Source organism: Melospiza melodia, chromosome 9 (genome assembly GCF_035770615.1).
Source record: "Melospiza melodia melodia isolate bMelMel2 chromosome 9, bMelMel2.pri, whole genome shotgun sequence".
NCBI lineage: Eukaryota > Metazoa > Chordata > Aves > Passeriformes > Passerellidae > Melospiza > Melospiza melodia.
In genome coordinates, this window is record NC_086202.1 from 35367767 (window position 1) to 35395607 (window position 27841).

The 27841-nt window shown below is 46.1% G+C and overlaps 2 protein-coding genes across 3 annotated transcripts; both read left to right on the forward strand.

The window, feature by feature from the left end:
* Positions 1-535: 535 nt before the first annotated feature.
* On the forward strand, positions 536-12877 carry LOC134422288 (nucleolar RNA helicase 2-like). The gene is made up of 16 exons (XM_063164277.1): positions 536-706; positions 942-1379; positions 1513-1779; positions 2832-2907; positions 3840-4018; positions 5191-5308; positions 5963-6148; positions 6800-6945; positions 7185-7334; positions 8197-8358; positions 8898-9017; positions 9487-9560; positions 10282-10441; positions 11025-11159; positions 11934-11978; positions 12569-12877. Exons 1-16 carry the CDS (start codon positions 536-538, stop codon positions 12734-12736), a joined length of 2595 nt encoding a protein of 864 aa, XP_063020347.1. The 3' UTR covers positions 12737-12877.
* Positions 12878-13226: 349 nt separating this feature from the next.
* On the forward strand, positions 13227-27577 carry KIFBP (kinesin family binding protein). 2 transcript variants are annotated; one of them, XM_063164216.1, is made up of 7 exons: positions 13227-13582; positions 15355-15453; positions 19266-19345; positions 19890-20073; positions 23542-23626; positions 25292-25404; positions 26163-27577. In XM_063164216.1, exons 1-7 carry the CDS (start codon positions 13235-13237, stop codon positions 27039-27041), a joined length of 1788 nt encoding a protein of 595 aa, XP_063020286.1. In that variant the 5' UTR covers positions 13227-13234; the 3' UTR covers positions 27042-27577. The 2 variants fall into 2 exon arrangements, with proteins under 2 accessions (XP_063020286.1, XP_063020287.1); XM_063164217.1 differs by having other exon boundaries at positions 25295-25404.
* Positions 27578-27841: the final 264 nt, after the last annotated feature.

Consider the following 27841-nt stretch of genomic DNA (forward strand, 5'->3'; position numbering starts at 1 on the left):
TTAGTTTCTGTCCCAAGCTATCACTCCTTATAAAATGGGGGTAGGAAAATCAGTTTCAAAAGCATGAGGGGAAGCCCCGTGAGGAGCAGGACCTGTGAGGGAGACCCATAACCCTGTGAGTGTTGCAAAAAGTGAGAATGTCAAGATTTTCACGTTGGTAAGGATGTTCTTCAGTGTAAGATCTTTGTATGTTTTCAAGCCTGATCAGTGGAACGGATAGTAGCGGCCCTTACTCAAGGACAATCTGGAGCTAACAAGCTTTAAGGATAAAGTGAATCAGTATGTTGATGTATACACTGTGTGGTTGGCAAAATACTCAAGGTCCACATATCCTATGGGTGAACTATGTTTTAGTATTGTAACTAAAAATCAGGGCTGTGGGTTAGAAAGACGCCTACCTAGGGGTCAAGTCCCTTTTGCGGTGCATGTGGAGACGTTGTCTGGGATCACTTAACTTGTGTGGAAAGCACTAACCAATCCCTATGGCGGGGGTGTGCTGGGCATGTCGCTAACCCTGAATTTCTGTGTATGAATGATGGTGGTGCCACACTTGTGCAACGCCACCGAGCACCCGGCCTTGCGCAGCTCCGAAATCATTGGAGTCTCCCAAGAGTGTGTCATTATCGGCTTGTTGCACACCGCGGAACGAGCCCGGTTTGGTGGGCAACCAGGGGAGCCCCGTGAAGGGAGCTGTGTGGAGCGCACCGTGAGGAGCGGTCCGTGAGGGGAGCTGTGTGGAGAGGACCGTGAGGAGCGGTCCGTGAGGGAGCTCTGTGGAGCGGATCGTGAGGGGAGCTGTGTGGAGCGCACCGTGAGGGGACCCCGGGAGGGGAGCTGTGTGGAGAGGACCGTGAGGGGAGCCCCGTGGACCAGACTGTGAGGAGCGGTCTGTGAGGAGAGGTCCGTGAGGGAGCTCACGGCGGCGGAGGCGCTGACGGAAGGCGCGGGGGCGGCGCGGCGGAAGGGGCGGTGCGGGGCGGTACGGGCGCGGCGGCCGCATGGGGGCCGTGTTGGGTCGGGCGGCGCGGCTCGGGCTCCCCGCGGCGCGGGCGGCGGCGGTCCCGGCCAGCGGCGGCGGGCGGCGGCTGGGCTGGCTGTGCGGCGCCGGGGCGGGCCCGCTGCTGCCGCTGCTGGCGGCGCTGCCCCGCGGGCCGGCCCGCCCGCCTCACTTCCTGCGCGCCGGGGCGGGGCGCGCGTCCTGGGGCCGCCGCGCCGAGACCGGCCCCGCCGCTGGCAGTGGTAGCAGCGCTGCCGCCGCGCACCTGCCCGGGGAGCAGCCGGCAGCCATGCCCGCCGCCGAGCCCGAGCACAGCCCCGCCGAGCCCCAGGCGCCCGCCGCCGCGGAGTCGGTGCGGCGCGGCCGCCGGAGGAAGGTCAAGGTGGGAGCGCCACGTGCGGCCGCGGGTGCGGCCATTTTGTACGGGCTTGGGGGCTTGAAGGGGCTGGGGCGGGCAGGGGGGAAGGAAGGGGCTCCGTCCCTCCCTCCGTGTGACCGCGGCTTTCCCGCTGCAGGAGGAGACGCCGGGGAAGAAGGTGAAGCAGCAGGTGAAGGCGAAGCGGCGCGGTAAGGCCGAGGCCGAGCAGGCGCAGCCCGAGGAGAGCGGGCTGGGGGATGACGACTTCGAGCCTCCCGTGCCCAAGAAGACGAAAAAAGTCAAGGAGAAGAAGAACGGCTTGGTAGGAGAGAGCGACGCGTCCCAGCAGGCGGTGAAATCTGCCCCCGCTGTGAGCGGCAGCGTGACATCCCCGGCTGACCAAGAGCGGGACAGCGACGCCGAGGTACGGATGCTTTGCCGGCAAAGCCTTTGTCTTGGATAATTAACGTTCTGCTAGCAATTAGTGGGTTTAATAACGCGTGCTGCGTGCTGTGTGGAAACTTGAGTTGTGGGACAGTGTGGGAGCACGAGGCGTCTGTTGTAGGCGTGTCGTGCCGCGGCCGTGCGCTTGTTCCTGGGCATGGGGAACGCCGAGCATCCGGCTCGGCAGCGCTTGCACCAACACGTGGCAGCTGCTCTCTCCACGTGCTTCCCCTTCCCGGTAAATCCCGAGCAGGCAAATGTCCTGCAGGGAAGGCGGATAAATGTCCTGCAGGGAAGGCGGCTGGCCAGGGAGCAGTTTCCGTGTGTGCTGCTCTTCGTGTCACGGCTTGTTGGTGTCCCTCAGCACAAAGGTTTCTGCACAGGCAGCCACGGACCAGAAACGTGCTGTGCTTCGTGCTGTGATGGTTTTTTTCTCTCTCTGGTGGCAGCACCTTAGAAGAGGAATTGGCCGAGTGTTCTGTAATGGAGAGCCACAGTTAGGCTCATTAATCCACACTTCTCACGCAAACGTGCAAGGGTCTCTCTGTGGGTAGTTTTGTGTCTAAGGTGGGAACATGAATCAAGAGAGCTTTTTGTACCTCAGCTGTTACGATGTGATCTATTGTGTCTCTGAAGTAAAAGCCAAATTTTGTGTTTTGAGTATTTATTCGTGTAAAGTTCAAAGCTCTTTGCATGGTGTAACACATAGAGGGAAAATCCTGCTTTGCACAATGAATTGTGGCACCAGATGTGTTTTATTGTGAAAAGCAGTTTTCCTCGTGGTTTCAGTGGACTTTAATTAAGATTTTTAACAAATACTTTCTGTTTCCTGACTTGTCAAACATATATGTGCAAGTGCCTACATCAAAAAGGTTTTCTTTTTTACTGAATAAAAAGTAGGTATCTGGTTAAATTGTGCTTGTAAAGCAACAGCACAGCTTTTATTGAGTGGCTGTGTATGGTATGTTCTGTGCTCATTTTGGAGGGATACCAAGTATTTTTTCTGTTGTTATTTTTTTTTAATTATATTAGGAGCTGACAGAAGAAGCAAAAGAAGGCGCCTTCTCTAATTTCCCTCTCTCACAAAACACTATCAGCCTTCTCACAGGTTAGTTCATTTCTGTAAGCGTTTGGTCAGAATTGTGTTCTGTTACTTGCATAAACCAAGGGTAAATACTCCTAAATTGTGTTACATTTGTGTGGTAAGGATGGCATGAACAGTCACTGTTGATTCAGAGAATCTGCTGTTAGTAAAAAAGTTTTCTGGTTTGTTCAATTTCAGGTGCCTTAATATGAGATTATTCTTCATGGAGTGGTTATTCTTAGGTAGACATTCTAGAGACACATTTCTCATCAGCATCATTCTGTGTATCTTCACTTCTACTCCTGTGTCTGCTGCCTCCAATATTGCTTCTTAGAGAAGCCTAATGGAGTTTTGTGTGTGAAGAATATTTGCCTTGTGTGAACAGATTTTCAGGTCTTTAAATGGATTGTTTATTCTCACAGATAGTTTGGGGCATTTTCATCTCTCTTTGTGATTAGTTTTGTTGAGGAAGCAATTGCTGTAGGCTTCTTGTCCCCTGTGTTGGGTAGATGAGCAATTCTTGTCTGTCAGAAAAAATTCTCCTTATTGCTTTCTGTTGTCCTGCTCTGAAGTTTCTTTTGGATGGCAGAATCTCTTTGAAGTTTGTTTTGAAACAAGCTGCATCACCTTCTTGCCTTCAAAACCCAGCTACCACAAAATCTTGAGCTGTATCAGAAAAAACATGTTGGATTTTTCCTTCCTCTCCTGTTGCCTTAAGCTGTACATAACAAAAAAGACTGTATTTAATCGTGGCTACTCAACACTCACTGTGTGGGTGGAGTATCTTTTGATCTAGAGGAGGAATAAAACACAAAAATACATGGTTTTCTTCTAAACTGCAATTTCTGTTGTGTGCAGGGTTTGAGGTGGTGTGCCCTTCATATTTGGGCAATTTACATATGAGGACTTGTAACTGTTAGTTCACCTTTATGAAACCTGTCTCAATTATCTTACAGCCCGAGGTATAAAATACCTGTTCCCTGTGCAAGTGAAGACTTTCCAGCCCATCTATGATGGCAAAGATGTGATTGCTCAGGCTCGGACAGGAACTGGGAAAACCCTTTCCTTTGCCCTTCCCCTGATTGAGAAACTCCAGAGTGTCTCACAGGATGGGAGGAGAGGCCGTGCCCCAAAGGTAACTCACACTTCAGGTCTGCGCCAAAACCTTAGAGCATGGCATGTTTTGAGAGTGATTTTACTGTTGCTCTGGGGTTTTGTGTTGGGGACTTCTTTGTCCTTTTCTGTTTTTTTGTAATAGTGAGTGCTTTGCTCAGATCAGGAGACAGAGTGTGACAGAGTTTAGCAGCATCACAGTAATGACACACTTTGTGTTTGGGGTGCCCAAACAGTCAGGGCACTGCAGCAGTGCCTGGGGAGCTCACAGGCTGCTGTCCTTGGGCACACAGAGCATGCACCTTTGGGCTTCAGCCCCCTGCCTCTTCTGAGTGAGTCACCTGGATTGTCCCTGCTTGCTGAGGTTGTTTCTCACTGTAAGTTCCACGGTGAGAACTGAAGGCTTTTGGGGTTTTTTCCACCCCTCTCATGTCGGGATCCTCAGGAGATGCAAGTGGAGTTTACCAGGGATGGAATTGGCAGCCTGGTGGCAGTGATCAGATCCCTGTTCCCATGCATTGCAGTGCCTGTATTTATCATTAGGCTGCAGAACTGTATACACTCTGCAGATTTGTTGCTTTATGTGTTTATTTTATTAACCATAAAGGCAATGTAAAATTAAAAATTCTACTGCCTGAAAGATTTTAAGAGATTAATTCAGCTCTTTGTGCTATTGGTTCATTTTTAAATGTTGGGAGTGTTTAATTTGTTTTAGACTTAAGTGCCTCTCCCTTTTTTTGCTTAAACGCAAAGAGGGAGAGGGGAAGGGTAGATACTGGAGGAATGCAGCTTGGTGGAGAAAAGGAGGGATGTGTGCCTGGAATGCATCATGCTATGTGTGTATCTTTAAAATCTAACTGCGCCAGATTTACTGACTGTTCCTGCCCTTTAGGGCTGAGCTGCACCTTCCTTGCCCTTGGTAATGTTGCAGAAGTGTCTTTTACCTGACTTTTAGCATAAGAAAGAAAATTACTGTTGTCTTGGTTATCTTGTAGCGCTTTCCCTGGTTCCCTCCTGCTGGCTCTGAGGCTCCTTGTGGCAGGGAATGTTAATGTTGCTGGGAAGCTGTGGGCACCTCTGCAACAAGTGTAGAATGAGGATGGGAGTGCAGGCTGTTTGACATGAAGTGAGCTCTTTTCTCCTACACCTTCTCCCAACACAGCTGCATTTTTGTCTGCTTTTCTCTCCCTTCAGGTGCTGGTTCTTGTTCCAACCAGGGAACTGGCCATTCAGGTAGCCAAAGACTTCAAGAATTTCACAAAGAAGCTGTCAATTGCTTGTTTTTATGGAGGAGCTCCATACAAAGAGCAGCGTAAGTAACTGCCAAGGAGTTACTCATGGGTTGGAGCTGACTTTCTCCAAATACACCCCATAAGTAAAAATGGGGGAAGGGGGTGCTTTTTGCCCCCTCAGACTTTGAGTTCAGTCAGGAACTCAATTGGTGTGACTTTCAAAGGAAGCACACAGCCTGGGTTGAATTATTTTAGTTCCAATAAATCTTTAGGGAAAAGAATGGTTGTAGTTCTGTGAAGTGTCTAGTCCTGTTAATTTCTTCTTTATTGTGTTTTTGTGTGGACACAGACCAGGACTAGGTGACAGTGCACAGAAAAGGGGAGAGCTGTGTGTGTGCCTGTGGCTCTGTGTGTCTCCAGAGGTAGCTGTGACAAAGTTTAGCTGGAAAACACAAGTGTTTCCATGTAGTAGAGCTCTGCAGGTTTCTAATGCCAAATGATTGTTGCTTGGAGATTGGTGTGTTTCCTGTAACTTCAGTGAGGTTTGGCTGCTACTCCTGACAGAGCAGGAAGGACTGCCCTTAACTTCTGTGTCTGTTACTGTGGAGGTTGTGCTTTATTCTGGGGTTAAAGGCAGCAGCTTCTTGCTGCTGGAATCAGAAGTGTTGCTGTTGCTAACTTTTCATCATGCTGTCTCTTAGCAGTCTGACACTGCCCTTGTTTCTGCCTTCCAGTTGATGTCCTTAGAAGTGGCATTGATATTCTGGTGGGAACTCCTGGCAGGATCAAAGACCACGTTCAGAACAGCAAGCTGGAACTCTCCAGTGTGAAGCACGTTGTTTTGGATGAGGTGGATCATATGTTGGACATGGGCTTTGCTGAACAAGTGGAAGAGATCTTGGGATCATCCTATAAGAAAGGTGAACTGAGACATCAGGGGAGGAATACGGGGCAATGCAGAAAACACAGTTATGCTGCTTTAGAAACTTCTGGTGCACCTCGAACTTAAATTCTCTGTGTGATGCTAGAAAAGGGGAAGGTAGAGTTGGAAAAGGTTCAAAGAGAGGTGACACAAGGCTGAAGGGCTGGAGTGGCATCTCTGGAAGGAGTAGAGTGAAAAAAAAAGGGAAAAAGTAGCAAACCCAACTCCTTAATCCCTAATGTTCCTTGTCCTGAGTGAGGTGACTTGAGCAGAGGGTTGGGGTTTGGTCTGCCTGTACACTTGTCACCACACACAGCTGACAACAAAGGAATATTTGCTCTTTTCTGATGTAGTGGGTGTTCAGCAAAGCTGTCAGGTATGGTGCAGGAGGAGGTTATTTTAATGTGTGGAACTCCTTGCCACATTTCACTGGTGCCAGGATTTCTGAAAACGCTTGAAATATTAGAAATAGAAATCACTGTGGCTTTGAAAGCCGTGCAAAGCTGATTGCTGGCAGTGTTCCTTCACTTGTTATACAGACTTGCTGCCCACAGGAACGTGTCAGTGTGAGAGCAGCTCTTGCTCTTTTACCAGTTGCCAAGAGTCAGGGTGTGCTGAGGTGCCTGAAGTCGATGCCCTTTCCTTGCAGGCTCCGAGAACAACCCGCAGACGCTGCTGTTCTCTGCAACCTGCCCACGGTGGGTTTATGATGTAGCGAAAAAATACATGAGAGCTGAGTATGAACAGATCGACCTGGTGGGAAAGAAGACTCAGAGGACAGCCACAACTGTGGAAGTGAGTTCTGCTGCAGGGCCTGAGAGCAAGTGGCCTTGAGAAAATGGATTATGCTTTGACTTCATAAATGGGTGTGTGGAATGGCTTTGCACATGGTTGGCACACAGATTTTGTAAGCAAAGCTTTCATGTGCGACCTGTCATGTGCAAGCTTAAAAAATTAAAATGCTTTTTTGTTCATTTTGTCTGTCCTGTGCATGGCTTAGATTAACAGAGGGGTCTTGTTTCTTTCCCAAACAGCACTTGGCCATACAGTGCCGCTCCTCTCAGAGGGCAGGAGTTCTGGGGGACATCATCCAGGTCTACAGTGGCACCCATGGGAGGACCATTGTCTTCTGTGAGACCAAAAAGGAAGCAAATGAGCTGGCCATGAATGCTTCTCTCAAACAGGTACTGGGGCTGAGAGGAGAGCAGTGGTTGGGGTTGCCAGGGGTGGAATGCCCTGAAATAAATAGGGGGTTGCAGTGGTGTGGAGAAAATTGTTTCTGTGCTTGGTTTTAAGAATTGTGAAAAAAGCTGTTTCTAAAAATTCAGCTTTGAAGTTAAAACATCCTCTTGACAGAGATTATTAATTTGTTCCTTTGGCTTTAAAATAGTGCAGGTCACGGGTCAATGGGGAGTACACAACCTATGCTGAATAACCAGGAGATAGTAATAATTGTAAAGTAATAATTGTAAGAAACAGGAACTAGTGTAGTGGGCATGTTCCATCTTATATTAGTGTGCTTTTTGGATTCCCATCTCTTAGTGGCATTTGATCTTTGAACAGTCATTCAGGAAAATCCAACTAATACGGTAGAATGAAATGCCTTGTTGCCTTGGAAGGTTTGCCAAGAGTTTGTTTGGAACACAGGTGATCTGTTGAGCAGGTCTCCTGTGCTTGCTTGAATTACTGCCCTTTTGCTGAATGTGAGGAAGAGTGCTGCATGTTTTTCAGAGAAAATCCTGTTTGATGCTAAGTGCTGATTTATGGAGAGCAAACAGTGGTGGGAATACATGGTTTGCCATGTATATCTCGTTACCATCCCCATTAAAAACTTGCAGCAATAACTTCTGCCTGTTGGCCGTGCTGCTTTCACAGTAAAACCCAGAGAAGGATCCAGCAAAGTAGGATGCTTTATATTCCTTTGCTGTCAACTCTGTAATTATTTTCTGTTGCTCTGCACAGTGTTTTGGGGTTTGCAGTTTTTCTTTAGATGCTGCACCCTGGACTCCCATGAAATGTCATGTTAATGGCTTGTTTTACTGACAGGATGCCCAGTCCCTGCATGGTGACATTCCACAGAAACAGAGGGAAATCACATTAAAAGGCTTCAGGAACGGTGTGTTTGAGGTGCTGATTGCAACAAATGTAGCTGCCCGTGGTTTGGATATTCCTGAGGTTGACCTTGTTATACAGTGCTCACCACCAAAAGTAAGTCATTAAAGGAAACTAAAATTGGATTTTTTTGGGGGCCAGAATGGTGGGTTATTTCTCTGTTTCATCAGAAGTATGTTCTGTTCCTATTAATTTTTGAATTAATGAATTTTTTGTAAATGCCTGGCCTAAAATTTTGTAGTTGCAGTTTTACAGTTTGAGCTTTGATTAAAGTCTTGGGTTTTGTTTACTCTGGAAACTGGTAAGATATGTTTTGACATTGTGAAGCTTTCCTGAAATCTTTCTGAAAGTTGCTGAGTTTCATAAAAATCCTAAAGTATTTCTGCTGCTTTTTTCATCTTTTGAAACTCCAGTGGAGCTTTTTATTTAGAAAACTTGCAATGTCTGTCAGCAGTGTTGGTTAAAGCTGAGCAGCCTACTTTGGGTGGGGGAGCACAAGCAAACCTGAGTGATTTATTGTAAGTTTAGGTATAAACACATAGTGTATCACTTCTTAGGCTTCTGAATTTGGGTTTAGCTTGTGTTTGATGTGAAATGTCAGCAGTTTAAATAACACACTGCCCTGAATTTTGAAGGATGTGGATTCGTACATCCATCGCTCCGGGCGCACGGGCCGGGCGGGCCGCACCGGCATCTGCATTTGCTTGTTTCAGAGGAGAGAAGAAGATCTGCTGAAACAGGTGGAGCACAAAGCGGTGAGTTGTGCCTCAGAGCTTGCTTATGGAGGTGAATCAGCTCCTGGAAGGACCCTGCCACCCTTAGGCTTGCTAATCAGGGGTTGCTGAGCCCAGAACGGGAGTCTACAGTCCCATAAAGGAGCAGGCCTGAAGTGCTGGTATTTGGTGTTTGGAAATGCTTCTGTGTGGGCTGTTCTTGCATTCCCTGAGTTTTCCCATGCTGGCAGTCCCCTGTGGATGTCAGCAGGCAGGCTGGGACAGGAGTACCCAAGGCAGAATGTGCCTTGCATCACAGTCTGCATGTACATTGGAGTAAAGTAGCTCCAGATTAACAAAGCTGGAAACTTAAAAGCTTTGTTTTAGCTTTAGAAATGACTTAGCTAAGAGTATGTTGATCTTGCAAACAGTAAGTAGAGATCTCAGGAGTGTGATTTAGGCAGGATTGAATTGGACACTGCTGAAAATACCTTTGTTTTCTTGATTTCAGGGTATTACCTTCAAGCGTGTAGGTGTTCCCTCTGCTACAGATGTAATTAAAGCTTCAAGTAGTGATGCCAAAAAGTAAGTTTATTTGCCTGTTCTTAAAGAAAGTTTAGAGATGTTGTTGCTCTAGATGCTTAGAGCTTAATGCACGGTCAGGCCTCTGTGTGAGCATGGCTTTGCCTGTGTTGTAGGAGTCAGCTGCTTTGTGTATAGACAACATGTTATCAGTACATCTCTGTGTGCTCAACACAGACCTTCTCATAGAACATTATGTTCTCTAAGTTTTTTGCAAAAAATTAACCCTTGTTTATAAAATCAGAAATGAGTGACAGAAGAGGGAAATACTGGTGTGAGGGGAAACTGATTTTGTCTGCTCACATGACATGGTGGAAGCAGCGTGCAAAAAGCAATACTTGGTATAATGAGGAGTTACTCTGCAGCAGTGAGGGTGTAGTAGCCCTGGCTTGTGTTGTTTCTGAGGGCTGTGGCTTTTATTCCATGCAGCTCTGTTTACATTTGCTGCCCCTGTGGTGGAAATTGCCTTGAAGCAGGTTATTATAATTAGTGAGGATTTGACCAGTATAAAGCAATGATGGTGTTGGGTTCACTGTATCCTGAAAAATGATGGGGGGAGCTGTTGTACCAGAAATGGCATTACTGAAGGAGCTGTTCTTAGTTTCCTGTCTTCTTTTCCCCACTGCCCTTTTCAGAAACAACTGATTTAGGGTATGTCTTGAACATGGCTGCACTTCACAATGGCCTTTTCTTATCTCTTCAAACCCTTCTTGTAACTGTGTAGGTTGCTGGAGGCCGTTCCTCCCTCTGCAGTGGACTACTTCAGAAAATCAGCTCAAGAGCTGATAGATGAGAAGGGGGCAGTGGCTGCCCTGGCTGCAGCCCTGGCACACATTTCTGGGGCAGCTCACATCCAGCAGCGCTCCCTGCTCAACTCCACAGCTGTAAGTGATGGTGCACCCCTGGTGACAGGGATGGATGTATGAATTGCTTGTGTGACATCTCCTTCCCAGGCTTTTTCAGCTGGGTTTCTGAATAGCTGTTACCCCAGGCTCCTGCTGTGTTGCTTGTTCCTTAGCTGGAATCAGCTCTTTCCAGGAGAAACTTAAAATCAGTCATTTTTCTTGTGATGAAAATTGAAAGATTTTCTCCAGAGACTGAAGTGACAGAAGACTTCAATGCTCTAAGAGAGTTTAACTAATGACATTTTACAGTTAACGACGTTTTACAAGCAAATAGATTAGTTCGTGCTGTTGTAGTTTCCTCTTTATCAAGAATCTTGATAAGAATCTTCTGCATTTGTCATATTGCAAGCATGGCATGCGATTGCCTGATCTCAGAGAGATCTTGGCTGGAGGAAAGTACAGCACTTCTGTTTTCTAATGCATTTAGGGACAATGTGGCCCGGGGCACGGTGTGGTAACCCAGTTTTGCAAGAACTGTGGTTCTTGTATCAGTTTGGGGTTTTTCACCTGTTCTCTAGCAGCGGGTTTAGCCTTGTTTAAGGTGTTTCTCTGTTTCCTGCAGGGCTTTGTGACCATGGTGCTGAAGTGCTCCATAGAGATGCACAGCATGGGCTATGCCTGGCGGGGGCTGAAGGAGCAGCTCGGCGAGGAGGTTGATAACAAAGTGTCAGCCATGCGTTTCCTCAAGGGGAAGATGGTGAGAGGGGCCAGCCCTGGCAGTGGGGGCAGGTGGGGCTGTGTGTGTGTTCACCTGTCACCAGTTTGTGCAGGGACTGAGGCTGGAGTGCTGAACTGCTGGTACAGAATGTTGGTACTGCACTATCCCTACTCAAACTCATTTCTCTGGAAATTATAACCTATCTTGAATATGTTGTTTATGCATATGCTGATGGAAATAAAAGGCTTTGATAGTAGTTGAGTGCTTTAAAACACTTACTAGAGATATTACTCTTAAATGATAATGCAGGAATTGCCTCCTAAATAACGCATCAGAAATAAATATATGTCACATGTTTTCTGAAAAATCCTTTCCTTAGGATTTTTTTTCCTGAGAAGCTGAGAGGCCTCAGGAACAGAATGTAAACACTGATTATCTGCTGCTGTGGAATGCAACAGGTGGATTTGTGATTGGTCTTATGTGGTTGTTTCTAATTAATGGCCAATCACAGCCCAGCTGTCCAGACTGTCTCGGTCAGCCACAAGCCTTTGTTACCATTCTTTTTCTGTTCTTAGCTAGCCTTCTGATGAAATCCTTTCTTCTCTTCTTTTAGTATAGTTTTAGTACAATATATATCATAAAATAATAAATCAGCCTTCTGAAACATGGAGCCAACATTCTCATCTCTTCCCTCTTCCTAAGACCCCTGTGAACACCGTCACAATTATGTAGTGGGATTGGTTATTGAGGCCTTTATTCTTTCATTGTAAATTTGTGCCTTTTGTTTGTTTGTTTGTTTGTTTGTTTTTTTAGGGCGTGTGCTTTGATATCCCTGTTGATGAGCTGAGTAATATACAGGTATGTTTGTATGTACTAGCTCTGGGCCTACTCTTCCTATTAGCCATGTTGAGCTTGGCGTTGTACTCCATCCTATGGTCAGGCTGGGCTTCTAATTCCAAATATGCCCTGACTGGGGCACTATGGGCAGTAGCTCAGAGCTGGCTGTAAAACCTGGTGATTTGGTAATTGGCAACTGCTGTATGAGATTGAGTGTGGGGCAGTTAGGGAGGTTTGTGGTTTAATAAGGATTTTTGCATAGGCAACAGAGTGATTAGAAAGAACACAGCATAATCATTAGAAAATACCCTGCTGTGCCTCTTCTCATGTCCCTTCCTATATTACCTGATTTCATTAAACAAAACTCTATGGTCGTTGGCTAGTCTGTGCTTTGGCCTCTCCAGTTTTCTGTTGACTTCGTTCCCTCTTGCCTCTTGTGATTGTTATTCATTTGTCACAGGGCTGTGTCTCCCAGGGGGGATCTGGGGGCCTGTTTTGGCAGGGGTGGGGTTTGTCTGGAATGCCTTTGCATTCAGCATTGCTTCTGATGCTGCAGGTGCCTTGCACACCCCTGCAGCACGTGAAGTGTGGTTCCATTGCTGTGCTTTCAGGAGCAGTGGAGGGACACGCGGCGCTGGCAGCTCTCGGTGGCCAGCGAGCTGCCCGAGCTGGAGGAATATCCCCAGGAGGCAGCACGAGGCTTCTCCAGGTTCGGGAACAGCAGGCAAGGAGACTTCAAGAGAAACAGCTGGTTCAAGAGTGGAAATCGGGGACTTTAACAGAGCACTCGCTACAGATAACGGGACTGAGCTGAATTTTATGAGGCAGTAAAAGCCTGTTAGACACTCCTCTTTGTCTTTATTCCTTGATAAAGCAGCCTGGTTTTGAGGATGGCGAAAAAATCACGTTTGCTGAAGTGACTGGGTGTTTTGGGATATTTTTTTTTCTGCCCAGCAAGGTAGCTGCTGCCTGTGAGGGCATCTGCGACCCAGCAGTGGGTGTGCCTGGAAACTCAGCCCTGCGAGGGAACAAAATTCATCCAAGCACGGACAGTGACCGTGAGGCAAGGGAAACTTTGCCTCTTCAGCAGCACTAAAAATCGGGTTCTGAAATAAATATTTTCAGAAAAACTGTACATCGCGCCCTGAGCGCGGTTTCTCGGGACTGCCGGGGCTCGGTGTCCTTGCGGCGCTCCCTCACGGCGGCCCTGAGGGGCGGGGCCACGGCGGGGGGGCGGGGCCAGGCGCGTCAGGCGGGGCGGGGCGGGCAGCGGGAAGATGGCGGCGGCGGCGGGCGGAGGGTGGCCCGCGGTGTGCGAGAAGTTCCGCGCCGCCCGCACGCTCTCGGCCGTGGAGTCCCTCAAGGACCCCGAGACGGAGCCGTACCGCTCCAAGTACAGCGCCCGGGCGCTGCTGCAGGAGGTGAAGCAGCTGCTGAGCGCCGCCGAGGAGGGCGGCGAGGCGGTGCTGGCCGTGCGGCGGGCCGTGCTGGAGTACGAGCTGGGCGTCAACCACACGGACACCGAGGAGCTGTCGGCCGGCGACGAGCACCTGCAGCGCTGCACGCAGCTCCTGGAGCCGCACCGCCTCTCCCCGGACTGCGTGTCCCTCTACATCCAGGCCCAGGTGCGCTGCGGAGGCCGCAGGGGCCGAGCGGGGCCTGGGGGGTCCGGCCCAGCGGGGCCTGGGCTGCGCGGGCTGGGCCGGAGATCGCTGCCAGGAGATCCAGGGCCTCTCGCGTGCTGAAAGATGCTGCTCTTTAACCTTAATTAACTCAGCGGCCCCGGCCTGCAGTTCTTGGTGGAAGGAATCATTCGCCGGTGGTGGTTGTTGGAGGGATGCTTGTCTGATTTGAGCCTCCTGCTGATGCCTCTGGGCATGCGGAGCATCTAAAATATGTTCTCATTGTTGATAGATCATCGTGCTCTTGTGGACGGACCGAGGCAAAACTTGTAAGAGCTGTGCGAGTATAAATTAGAAAATGGCCCCACTACGTCCAGAATTTATTTGTGATACATTAACTCCTTGGTTGTCCTAGTGATGCTGGGAGATGCTTTTGTTGATGCATTATCCTGAAACGATAAATTGTTTCTTTTCCAGCATTGCCCGTTACATTTTGTCCCAGATGCATAAATACAGTTTTGTTGGTGTTTGAAGTAATAATATTTTCTCTTTATTCTGAAGGAAGGAATAATCAAAATTAGTTCTTGCTACATGAAGATTCACAGGAGGGCCTCTACTGATCACTCTGTCATGGTAGCTGGTGCTCAGCGTCCGACTCTAGACAATGAAATAGTTTTCTAGTATATGAAATAGAGCAGTTATTTGGATATCTGTGTCAAAAATGGTTGCCCTAATTAGAGAAGGCTCCATAGTGCTTCCTCACCAAACTGTAGGGAGTTGTGGGCTGACATGGAAAGGTGGAGGTGAAACGGTGGCATCTTTGATTTAAAAGCAGTGATTGCCATCAGTGGCAGTACTTCACTTCTTGGGATGCCTGCAGTGTGTTACCCTGTCCTGGCTGCTGTTTTGTAGGAAGAGCCGTTCCTTTTTCCTTGCTGGGCCTCTTTCTTTAGCCCCACTTGTGCTTTCTGAGCTGTTGCTCAGGACTGTGTTTGCCAGGCTGTGTCTGCTGGAGTCTGGTGTGTTCCTCTGCATGGCCTTGGGCAGAGTGTTCAGCTCATAAACAACATGTGATGTGCTGCCTTATAAAAACAGGAACGGAGCTGAAAGGGGCACAGGGCTGGCATGCAGCTGCACATTCTCAGTATTTTGAAGGTTTTGGGGGTTTTTTTTAGCTCTCTTGAGTTTTGTAACAGCACCCTCTAGGATTTAAATTAGCACATCAGACATAGATCATTATTAACACCATCTTATTAATAAAATTAGAGGTACTTTTGGTCAAAGTTGGGTTCACAGATGAAGTTGCTTTAATTTAAATTTGAAGGCAGTAGTCTGTAACTTTTGGACCTCAGAGGTTCCTTTAATCTCTTTCCACTGTTGAAAATATACAAGCATTCATTCCTAGCATATTTTTTTCTTGTTAATTTTTTTCCTGTGGAGCCATGTTAACAAATTTCTGATTTCTTGTTTCTTTTTATGATATTTGTGTGTGATAAAGGCTGCATGAATTGGATGCAGAACACGGACATTATTTGACACACTAGTCCCATATGTAGCAGATAAACAGAAGGACTGTGAGGTGCCTTTTTAATGTGAAATTTGCTGTGTGAAAACCCCTTTTTGAGCCACTCACAGTGATATGTGTGGGCACAATTTCTGAAATCCATTGTGTTAGAACACACACATATATAAGGATGAAGACTGATCAGTTGTTTGGAAAAAAAATGTGTAATTCAAATGGAATGTAACTATTTTTTTTTTCCTTTTACCTTTAGAACAACCTGGGGATCCTGTGGTCTCAGAGGGATGAAATTGAAACTGCACAAACCTACTTGGAGTCTGCAGAAGCCTTGTATAATCAATACATGAAAGAGGTACAGTGTCAGTGTCATGGCAGATCTTCCTTTCACCTGCCACCTGCAGGTTAAGTAACCTTTGAAATAAACATGCAGTGGAATTTTGAGTTCCTGTGCTTTATGCTGGCTGCTGTGGTACTTTTGGCAAGTGATACAAGTTGTACTGCAGTGTAGAACAAGGCAAATTAGAGCATTGCTTGCTAATTTCAAAATAGAAAAAAATTTGCTCAAAAATAATGGTCCCTTTAGAAAGCCCTTTAATAATCCAAAGTTGACGCCTGGTAGAATTTGGATTTTAATGAGGACTATCATTAAATGTTACCTTGGAAATGCAGTAGAAATATCCATTGCTTTCAGTGGGAAAAGGAAGCAAAGCTAATATTTGCATGGTTTGCTGTGACTGTGCCCTGTTGTGCAGGGGCAAGCAGTTCAGTTCCATATCCAAGAGGACAATCTCACAGACAGCCAACCCTCTCATGCATATTAAACAACCTTTGGGGCTCTGCATTCTGCTGAGGATCCTACAAAGACTCCCTTGTGCTATTTTTAAGCTCTTTGCAAAGCTGTTCCTACACTGAGTTGCCCCAGGGACAGTTGTGGAGTGAGCTGAAAACATTTGTGGCCTTCAAGAAGCAGTAGCTGTGTCTCAGCACAGCTGAACGGGTTGGGCAGACCTAAACTTCATGAAATTACAGGTTCAGTTCAGCTTTTACCATGAAACTGGTTTAGAGTACTTGTGGAGATTTTCAGGTTTTTTATTTTATCGGTTGGTTACTGCCCTCTTTCCACCTTTGCAGCCCCAGTGATGGGAGAGGTAATGGATCTAGAAGGGAGCCCCACTTGTCAGCTTATTTCCTGCCCTCAGGATCAGTTGGGCTAACTAGAGATGCTCTCTAATTAATTCCTGATGTTCAGCTTTGATATTTACACCCAGCCCCAGCAATCACCTGGCTTCCAAAAGCATCTGGCACTTGCTCCAGCTATTATGAAATTAAACTGGTGCTATGGTATAGTGGATTAAAGTGCTGCTACTTCACATTTGCACTGTAGACTTTTCTGAAATTTGAAGTTTTTGTTAGTAGTGGTTACTGAATGTTTCTTCTGGGGCTTTGCTGCCTGACAAGGTGTAGTGGTTTTGGTTTGTTAATTTGAGATTTTTTGGTTAATGTATTAGTGACTGTGTTGGTTGATTGTTAGTGTATTTTTTTCTTGTTGTGAGGTAGGATTAGGAGAAAGGTAAAGTAGGTTTAAAAGGGAAAGAAGAATTTATTAACAGTAATTAAAGGGTGATAAGAATAGAGTAAAACTTTTAGAATACTTCTCTTCTGTTGCTGCCAGGTGTCCCCAAGGGGTAATAATTAGCATTGGCTCCATGACTCACAGAAGGCCAATCAGTCACTTTCTATACTTATTAAGAAATACTTATTATACTTATTTAAAAAAACCCATCACCCTTACTCATGACACAGGTGGGCCCAGTTGGTCCTTGAATCCAAACACCATCACCAGTGGCCAGCCAAGAAACCTCCCTTAGGAAAGCAAATCTCCATGCCACATTCCACATGTGCACAACAGTGGAGATAAGAATTGTTTCTCTTTCTTTTCTCTGATCTTCTCACAGCCTTCCCCAGGACAATGCCTGGGAAATTGTGCCTTGCTCTCTGTACCCACACTCTTCTCCTTAGAACTTTTTATTCTTACTGACAATGCAAAGAAACAAAAGCTAAAATTTTAATTAGTTTACTATGAACTAAAAAAAATAAACAACCCATATTCTTTAGTTTTTAACATCTGTTTTTTCACAAAAACATATACAACTCTCTCTAATAACTAAAACCCTTACATCAGTTTTGTAAGTATTTCCATACAAACCAAAGCACTGGGGTTATTCAGACCTGCTGATCACTTGCCACACTTTCCCCCAGCATCATTTACCACTCACAGTCCAAGGCATTATGCAGTCAAACATAGCTGTGCTTTAAGTCTGCTTCCTTTTAAAAGGAGCCACAGATTTATACAATGATGTCAGGAGTTGTCTTTCCCAAATTGTAAATATGTGAATGTAGTGTTTGTGACATTCCACATCTCCAGGCTGCCAGGGAGTCTTTGGTAACTGCTGGTGATGGAGGCATTTTCCTGAGCTGGTGGATTTAGTTCTTTACTGACTGGGTCCAGTTAAGTCACAAATTGGAGGGTGTCTCCCCCTAAAGCAACACCAAGGCAAAGAGCTCGGGCTGATGAAATCCACTTAGAAAGGAGAGTTGCAGAGCTCTCTCTGAGGATAGGTAAAGGCATAAGGCTTGATATCAGAGATAGATCTGCAGATATACAGGAAGGAGGCAAGAATTTTGCTTACTGTGTCATTTCAGTTCTTTTCTTTGCAGGAATAGCTCTAGTCTTGCCAGAGTAGAGTCCAAATCTTGTTAGAATGTTTGTATCTGAAGAAAACAAGAGGAAGAGTTATAAATTCACCTCATAAAAACTAATGAGGGGTAAACAAAGACCTACAGATTAAAAGATCAGATACAAAAATCTGCGTGCCTCTGGTAGGTTAAACATGCTTTAGTTCATTTGTTACTGTGTGTTTCGGGTACATTTACTCATTTTTTAAGGTGAATAAAACTCTTCTATTAAAAGCAGGTAAATGAGTCTGTTCAGGGATGTTTAATGAGAAGCAGTACAAACATAGTAGGTGTTCTTTCCTGTGAAGTGAGTGTGTTCTCTGCCCTTGTTCCTGCTCCTACCTCAGTCTGCATTAACTCATGAAAAGTATTTATTGAAGCTGATTGTTATTTGTTGCCTTACTTTCTCTTGGCTAAGAAAGAAATAGGGTTGGGAGAGGCTGGACAAGCTGCAGACTAACCAGGACTGTTGCTGGTAGACAGGTTGGACACCCTCCAGGATGCACTGTGTGGTGGGACAAAAGCTCTCTTTAGAAATGGTTCCATTTGAAGTGTTCCAGAGCTGGCACCTGGAGTTATTCACAGTTGCAAAGGAAGTGGGATAAGCCCAGGCTAACAAAGCTCTGCCATAAGCACTGTTCATGTGTTGTGGTGAACTGTGACATGGCTGGTGACATTAGTGACAGTTGTCTTAGGGCAGGTGAGCACACAGCAATGCCCAAAGGTGTGTAGTTGTGTGTGTAAAGGTCTGACAGAACTCATGGCTTGAAGAACAAAAAAGTGCTTGTAATGATGGGAGCTGCCACAATCAATTAATACTTGCACGTAGGTTGTGCCTGACAGGCACATTCAGCAGCTTCATCCTCCAAAGGCAGCGTGGCTTGTCTGGTTTGTTCACCTGGGCAAATGTCCTTGCCAGCTCGTGGACTCTGGGAGTCCCTTCAGAAGAACCTTCCCAGCAGCTCTGCTGAGCTCTCAGCACTTGTGTTCTCTGCAGGACTTCCTCAGGATGTTTTCTTGCTGCTCAGCACTGCAGCTGGGCACACAGATATTTCACACTTGAAGGCTTGGTGTTGAATGGATGCCTCAAAGCCCAGAATGTTACTGCACAGACCAAAGATGTCCTGCAGACTCCAGGCTGATGATCTCTGGTGCAGGCAGTGTGCATTGCTTTAAGGTACATAAGCAGAAGCCTCCTGCAAGCTGTGAGCTTTGCCATTCCATGTGGAATTGTGCCTTTCATCCTCTAAATCTCCTGAGTGTTGTGGAAGAACAGAGTGTTGCTCTGGAGAAGTGGCACTGAGCTGGGTTACGTAAAGCTTTGTTGAATTTGGGATTGGCAAATGGTCCGTGGTGTGTAGCCAGGAGAGGGAGCACTGTGCCAGAGTGAGAAATGCAGTTTGCTGAATGTGCCATGTACCCTCGCAGGATGGAAATCCTCCCCTGGATCCCAGTGAACATTTCATGGCAGAAGAAGAGAAACTCACAGACCAAGAAAGATCCAAAAGGTGGGTGTTAAGCAGCATGCTTATATTATTATTATTATTCTTTTTTTTTTTTTTTTAATGATGAGTTATAGGAATGTGCCCTCTGTTGACAGTGTGACAAAACTTAAAAAGGAAATGAGCCCAGAAGTTTCTCTCCTCAATTAAGTGAAAAGCCACCTCCTAGGCCCAGAGGACTTCACCTCAAACTTAAGGAGAGCCAATTGGACAGGAGCCAAAAAGTCCTGCCTGGGCAATCTACTAGAAAAAGAAGAGAGCAAAGAAACCAATCACTTTTGTGAGGTGTTTTACCAGGAGCAAAGACCTCCTGCACCTGGCTCAGTTTTCTCTGTTTGTTATTTTGCCTTTTATTAAACCTTTTTGCCTTTTAATAAACCCTTTGTTTCCAACACTGCCACAGAAGCCATCCTGCTGATTTTGATGCCTCCAAGGGTAGGTGTGTTATAGGCCTCCAAGATTATTAGACCTAGCTCCAGGAGGCTGGTAAAACAATGAGTATTTAGGGAGGGAAGCACACCATCTGAAGGGGCTGTTGTTGTTTTTCCAGGTTTGAGAAGGCCTACACACACACTCTGTATTACCTGGCCCAAGTGTACCAGCACCTGGAGATGATTGAGAAGGCGGCTCAGTACTGCCACACCACGCTGAAGCGGCAGCTCGAGTACTGCGGCTACTACCCCGTGGAGTGGGCCCGGAACGCTGCCACCCTGTCCCAGTACTACCTGTCCAAGGTGACCCTCAGGCTGTCCTGCTGCCCCTGTGCCCCTGATGTCACTGTCCTGCTGTCACTGTACCACCAATGTCACTGTCCTGCTGTCCCTGTACCCCTGATGTCACTGTCCTGCTGCCCTTGTACCACTAATGTCACTGTCCTGCTGCCCCTGTGCCCCTGATGTCACTGTCCTGCTGTCACTGTACCACCAATGTCACTGTCCTGCTGTCCCTGTACCCCTGATGTCACTGTCCTGCTGTCCCTGTACCACTAATGTCACTGTCCTGCTGTCCCTATACCCCTGATGTCACTGTCCTGCTGCCCTTGTACCCCTAATGTCACTGTCCTGCTGTCCCTGTACCCCTGATGTCACTGTCCTGCTGCCCTTGTACCCCTAATGTGGCTGTCCTGCTGTCCCTGTACCACCAACGTCACTGTCCTGCTGTCCCTGTACCACCAATGTCACTGTCCTGCTGCCCTTGTACCCCTAATGTCACTGTCCTGCTGCCCCTGTGCCCCTGATGTCACTGTCCTGCTGTCCCTGTACCCCTGATGTCACTGTCCTGCTGCCCTTGTACCCCTGATGTCACTGTCCTGCTGCCCTTGTACCCCTAATGTCACTGTCCTGCTGCCCCTGTGCCCCTGATGTCACTGTCCTGCTGTCCCTGTACCCCTGATGTCACTGTCCTGCTGTCCCTGTACCCCTGATGTCACTGTCCTGCTGCCCTTGTACCCCTAATGTGGCTGTCCTGCTGTCCCTGTACCACCAATGTCACTGTCCTGCTGTCCCTGTACCACCAATGTCACTGTCCTGCTGCCCTTGTACCCCTAATGTCACTGTCCTGCTGCCCCTGTGCCCCTGATGTCACTGTCCTGCTGTCACTGTACCCTAATGTCACTGTCCTGCTGTCCTAGTACCCTAATGTCACTGTCCTGCTGTCCCTATGCCCCTGATGTCACTGTCCTGCTGTCCCTGTGCCCCTAATGTCCCTGTCCTGCTGTCCTTGTACCTCTAATGTCACTGTCCTGCTGTCCCTGTACCCCTAATGTCACTGTCCTGGTTTCCCTGTACCACCAATGTCACTGTCCTGCTGCCCCTGTACCCCTAATGTCACTGTCCTGGTTTCCCTGTATCCCTAATGTCACTGTCCTGCTGTCCCTGTACCACCAATGTCACTGTCAAACAGCTCCTTGACACAGAGCTCCAAATTAACTGAAAATGGGTGTGACAGTGTTCACAGGGGCTCCAGGATGAGGGAAGAGATGAGATCTGACTCCATGTATCAGAAGGCTGATTTATTATTTTATTATATTAATAGTAACTCATTAATTTATGTAATCTTAATATAATTAATTTATTAATTTGTGTAATTTGAATCTAATATTAATATAATAAAATAATATTTTATTCTTTTATGATATTAATAGTATTATATTAAAACTATGCTAAAAGAATAGAAGAAAGGATTTCATCAGAAGGCTAGCAAGGAAAGCAAAAGAGTGGAATGATAATAAAATCTTGTGACTGACCAGAGTCCTGACTCAGCTGGGCTGTGATTGGCCATTAATTAGAAACAACCAGACCAATCCCAGATGCACCTGTTGCATTCCACAGCAGCAGCAGATAACCATTGTTTACATTTTGTTCCTGAGGCCTCCCAGCTTCTCAGGAGGAAAAATCCTAAGGAAAGGATTTTCCATAAAAGATGTCTGTGACAAACGTGCACCTATAAAACCACAAGTTGTGTTCTGACACGAAGCATCTGTCAGGTTTTGTCTGAAGAGGACTTGGTGGCTTTCCTGTGTGGTTGTGATGAACAGGGCTGTAAACATGAGAAAAGCTCTACAGTTAATGAAATATTAGCAGTGATGTCATGTCATGTTCATAAGTAAACTTTGGAGTTATAATAATTGAATCTAAAATTCTTTCTTATATTGTTCTCTTACTATGAAGTTTGAAAACGAAAAGCATCTCATGAGGGCCAAGTGTGGCTTTTTGTTTACAATAAATGATTATCCTTTGTGCCTTAGCATGTGCTCAAGAGTTGTTTGAACCTATGTGAACATGAAATGAATATGTGAGTTGGCAGCTGTTTGCCACTCTAAACAATTTTTGTTTGTTTGTGTTGACTCTAAACAATCTACTGTTAGGAAGTGCTTCAGCTTTATTTAGGATTTTCTATATTCCAGGCTATTCAGATGCTCTTTTCTGATGCTTAAAAAGATTCCTGCCCTATCTAAGGCAGTTGTTGCCAATGTCAGTAGTAACTCCTAATTTCCATATCTTTGTGATGCATTGATAGCAGCAGTTATTTAACAGTGCACTGCCAAATATGGGTAAAGGAATCTAGATCTGACTCAGTGTTGTGCCACAAGGCATCACTTCCTTCACCTCAGGGAGCCACAACACTCAGAGGTTCAGTGTGCATTGCCAGTGTTAAAGGAAAGGCTTGGTGTTGTGGCTGTGGTACAGAAAAAAACAATAGAAAATATTGTATTCACTAGTAGGTGTGGAAAAATTGTGTTTTCTTCCAGTGCCTGGGCAATATGCTCCAGAGCCTCTCAGTTCTGTCATTTCCCTTGTGGTCATGTGTGCTGAGGGGGTTGGCCAAGTGACAGCAGTGCTGGAGCTGCTCACAGCCTGCAAATGCTGCTCTGTGTGTCTCAGGAGCTGCTCACACCCTGTAGATGCTGCTCTGTGTGTCTCAGGAGCTGCTCACAGCCTGCAAATGCTGCTCTGTGTGTCTCAGGAGCTGCTCACACCCTGTAGATGCTGCTCTGTGTGTCTCAGGAACTGCTCACACCCTGTAGATGCTGCTCTGTGTGTCTCAGGAGCTGCTTACACCCTGTAGGTGCTGCTCTGTGTGTCTCAGGAGCTGCTCACAGCCTGCAAATGCTGCTCTGTGTGTCTCAGGAGCTGCTCACAGCCTGCAAATGCTGCTCTGTGTGTCTCAGGAGCTGCTCACAGCCTGAAAATGCTGCTCTGTGTGTCTCAGGAGCTGCTCACACCCTGTAGATGCTGCTCTGTGTGTCTCAGGAGCTGCTCACACCCTGTAGATGCTGCTCTGTGTGTCTCAGGAGCTGCTCACAGCCTGTAGATGCTGCTCTGTGTGTCTCAGGAGCTGCTCACACCCTGTAGATGCTGCTCTGTGTGTCTCAGGAGCTGCTCACACCCTGTAAGTGCTGCTCTGTGTGTCTCAGGAGCTGCTCACAGCCTGCAAATGCTGCTCTGTGTGTCTCAGGAACTGCTCACACCCTTTAAGTGCTGCTCTGTGTGTCTCAGGAGCTGCTCACACCCTGTAAGTGCTGCCCTGTGTGTCTCAGGAGCTGCTCACACCCTGTAAGTGCTGCCCTGTGTGTCTCAGGAGCTGCTCACAGCCTGTAGATGCTGCTCTGTGTGTCTCAGGAGCTGCTCACACCCTGTAAGTGCTGCCCTGTGTGTCTCAGGAGCTGCTCACACCCTGTAAATGCTGCTCTGTTTCTCCAGGAATGCTTCATGGAAGCTCGACACTGCCTAGCAGCAGCCAGTGTCATCTTCAGCCAAGCTGGGCAGGTGCCATCTGCTGAAGACTGTAAGTTTATAAAAGAGTTTTGAATAAAATTCTTGTGAATTAAGCATCACTGAAGTTTAACAACATGTACAAAACTTATCCCAGTGTTAATTTCCTAAAATACTTTTCAATAGAGTTGAATGTTTCTGAAAAGTGACTGCTACTACAGCTCAGGGTTGGCTGTGTGTAGACCCCCTGAGAAAAAGTGCTTGTTTCTGGTGTTTCAGAAAGCAATAATTTAGTAAAAGTGAAATTTAAAACAATATCCACTTCATCCATTTGGCCTTGTACACATGCTAAAAGGGCAGTTTGCCTCAGTGATCAGAGGGCAGGGATTCAGTGAACCACACCAGATGTTCCCTGGGAAAAGCTTTAAAAGGGGGAGCAAAGCTGCAGCTTCTAAAACCCCAAATCCAGCAGGTGCTTGTGCTGTGCTGGATGCTGCAGCCTCATCAGTGGCTGCTCTCCTTGTTCTTTGGGCCTTGATGCAAAGAATCAGCTTGGCAGTCCAGTGTGAACAGCAGGAGAAGAAAGTTGTAGAGATGTGACCCTCATTTGAGGGCCCTGTGGTTCCATGGTAGTGTCATGCTCTGTTTTAGGGCTGGCTTTGCTCATCTGCAGCATTTTTGTGTCTGTCTTGGGCAAGTGGAGCTTCCAGCTGGTGGAGCTTTAATTCATGGGGAGGGAGCAAGTATGATCCAGCTGAGTTCTACCTTGCACCACAGAGAATCCCATTTGTTGTGGTGAATATTTGCTTATCCTGCCTTCCCTTCCTTTGCATGGCACAGAGCTGGGCTGTGCACTTGCAGAAGGTTCTGATTTACAGAAAGACCAGTACACAGTCAGCTTTGGCCATTCTCAAGCACTTTCATTTTATCATATTAACTGGGATATAAACTAACACAGGCATGATTAGTAAATGTGCCTTTTCTTAGATTAGCAGCAGTTCTTAATTCCTTAATAAGAAATTAATTTGCTATAATGAAAGATAATGCAGTGGGTCTGGGTGTGAAGTTGGCTCTTTATTTATTTGGTGATCAGGAGTGCTGCTGTCCTGTAGGAGTGTCCTCTCATTGTTCAGCTAACTGACTGCCTTCTGCATGGAGACTGGGAAATGAGTTTTGGCTGAAATCTCTTTGGTCTATGAAAATGTGATCTTGAGACATCAGCAGTGCTGCTGTGATAGTGGGGAGACACTGGGGAGAAAAATACAGAAGTTGTAGAGCTAATAAATGTTATGTTTGTACCAGGTAGCTTAACCAAAGGCAGTTTCCCCTATTTTGTTCCCTTTTTTGGTAGCAAGTCTGGGCCCCATTGCAATGCAAATGCCCTCACCATCCTCAGACACAATTACTGGGCAGGCAGCTGAAGCTCAGAAAATGAATTATCCTGATTTCTTTTTCTTACTACAGAGAGACCTGGAAACCTTTTGATGAAAGGTCTTTTTAAAGATACATTATGATCTATTTATTTTCAGAACTCATACATGACACATCCTTGTTAATCTGTATGGGTTTCTATCAGGAATGACAGTTTACAGAATTATTACATAAACTAACATGGAGAACATGTTTCTGTCTAAGCATGAGGAAAATGAAATACAAGTATATTCTTGTGTGGAACATTTGAGGGTCTTGCTGGTGTGCTGGACTTCTCTTAAAGTTTTTATGGTTGATGTCCATTCAGCAGATGAAACAGAGCCAGACCAACAGGACCTTCCAGAGAGGAAAGCTGAAATTGCAAGGTGTTGGATCAAGTATTGCCTGAATCTTCTGCAAAGCGCTCGAAAATTGCTTGAGGTAACAGAAAATTGTTCTGTGGCTGTCGCTGTCTAACAGCAAACTGAGGCTGCTCTGGTGTTTGCAAGGGGAGTCAGTAACAAGGAACAAGCAAAACAACAAATGCTTGCAGTGTAGCAAGTGTTTCATGGTATGGTTTGATTTAAAGGCAGCACTTCAGAGTAAGCACAGATAGGGGAGCAGCTCTGCAAAGTGATCAGTGCATTGCTTTTATGGTTTAATTATTATTAAGGTAGTTTCATTTAAATATTGTTATTTAATTTTGTGCAACTTCACAACATTTCCTCCTCTCTGCTGCATTTTCTTGCAGCTTGATTTGATTTGGATAAGATTTCTTCTTATTTAACTGTTAGTAAGAATGTTCTCTTAATATGCAACAGTTTTTTGTGCTGATGTTCTCATTCATCCAAGCATTTGATGAATTCAGATTTGATTCAGTTCACTTAATTTGTTTATTTCTTCAGATGTTTAAACCAGCATTTGCTGAAAGGCTTTGTGAAGCAGAGCCCTTGTGTTTAACATTTATTCCTTTGCTGTTTTGTCACACAGGGTAGGGAGACCGAACCACTTTAATTTTATGTCTTTTCAGAATTGATAATGCAATTTACATGATTCTTTTGTTAATATAAGGCCTCATATATCAAAGATTTCTCTTTTGTTGTGTTGCTCACTAGTTTACATTTCAAAGGTGACTCAAAATGATTCAGTCTCTCTTCATAAGGCAGATTTGTTTCAATCAGCATGCTTTGTCATTTCAGGATAACATAGGAGAGCTGGATCCAGACAGGCAATTGGAACTCAAGGCCCAGAGGAAAAAGGAAGAGGATGAAAAGGAGAAGGGCAGGAAGAAAGCTGTCCTTTTTGGGACTAGTGACATCTGTGACTCTGTCCTGGCCATGGAGGAGAAAGTGAGCAGCGTTTATCCCTTAGATTTTCAAGAAGCCAGAGAAGTGTTCCTGGTTGGTCAGAACTACGTTCAGGAGGCAAAGGAGTTCTTTCAGGTGGATGGTTATGTCACTGACCACATTGAAATTGTGCAGGATCACAGTGCTCTGTTCAAGGTCCTTGCTTTCTTTGAAGAGGACTATGAGAGGCGCTGCAAGATGCACAAGCGTAGGATAGACATGCTGGAGCCCATCTACACTGACCTGAACCCCCAGTACTACCTGCTGGTGCGCAGGCAGCTGCAGTGCGAGCTGGCTGACACCTACTATGAGATGATGGATCTCAAGGTGGCCATTGGCAACAGGTTAGAGAAGCTAGATTCACACACAGTTAAAAAAATTAATTCTCTGGCTCAGTTTGCAATCAAATACTATGAGCTCTTCTTGGATTCTTTGAGGAACCCTGATAAGGTGTTTCCTGAAAAGCTGGAGGAAGATGTTCTCCGCCCTGCCATGGTGGCTAAATTTCACATTGCACGGCTCTATGGTAAGCTCATTACTTCAGATAGCAAAAAGCAACTGGAAAACATGCAGACATCACTGGAGTATTACACATTTCTGGTAGACTATTGTGAGAAGTATCCAGATGCTGTCCCTGCCGTTGAGACTGAACTAGAGCTCAGTAAGGAGATGGTGAATCTTCTCCCAGCAAGCATGGAGAGGCTAAGAGCCAAGGTGTCTTCATTTGTGTGAGTGCTTGCCTGGGAGGCAGTGGCACTGTCAGAGCAGCTCCCTGTCCAGGGCAGTGCTGTGGCACAGCTCCCCACTGATTGATAGAGGTCAGGGACATCACCCAGAGCCTGCACCAGTGTAACCCTGTGAACAGCTCTCCTGGTCCGTAGCTCACCCACACTAATGGTATCAACTCTAAATGTAAAGTACAAGTCCAGCTCATGCTTTGTACTGTGTGTCCTATATGTAAATATGAACCTTTTCTCCCTCACAGCTTTTTCTTTGGTGTATGGTTCAGTTCTTAAGTGTAGTGCTGTATGAAAATAGTTTCTTTTAAGAGAATCTTCTCCTCTAAGAAATTTTTTTCTTATAAACCTGAGGCACGTTCTTCCAACTAGAATGCATTTTATCTCTTCTAAGGTTTGTCCCCAGAAAACTTTATCAATGTGAAGGGAACTTGTTTTCAGTATTTATTTTGTATGTTGCTTGTTGTTCTTTTCCCTTGCTAATCAAAACCCAGTTGATATAGACTCAATAAATGGACTAGCTTGGCTAAATGTTTCTTCAGAGTCCTTGGAGTTCTGTTTCCTGTGTCTTACTAAGATACAATATATGTTTTAATTTTGACCATCTTCAGTAAAAACACATGAGCAATTGTAGTGCCAGAAGCCAGAGTAAGAAAGGAGACAGATTTCTTTGTGGTGGGAGACAATGCTCTGCTCTTAACACGCCATGGAATATTCACAGGTCACAGGTCCTGGGCTCTGCTGCTGCAGACATTTGCCTGATAGAGCCTGATGCCATGGGAGGCTTCTCTGGGT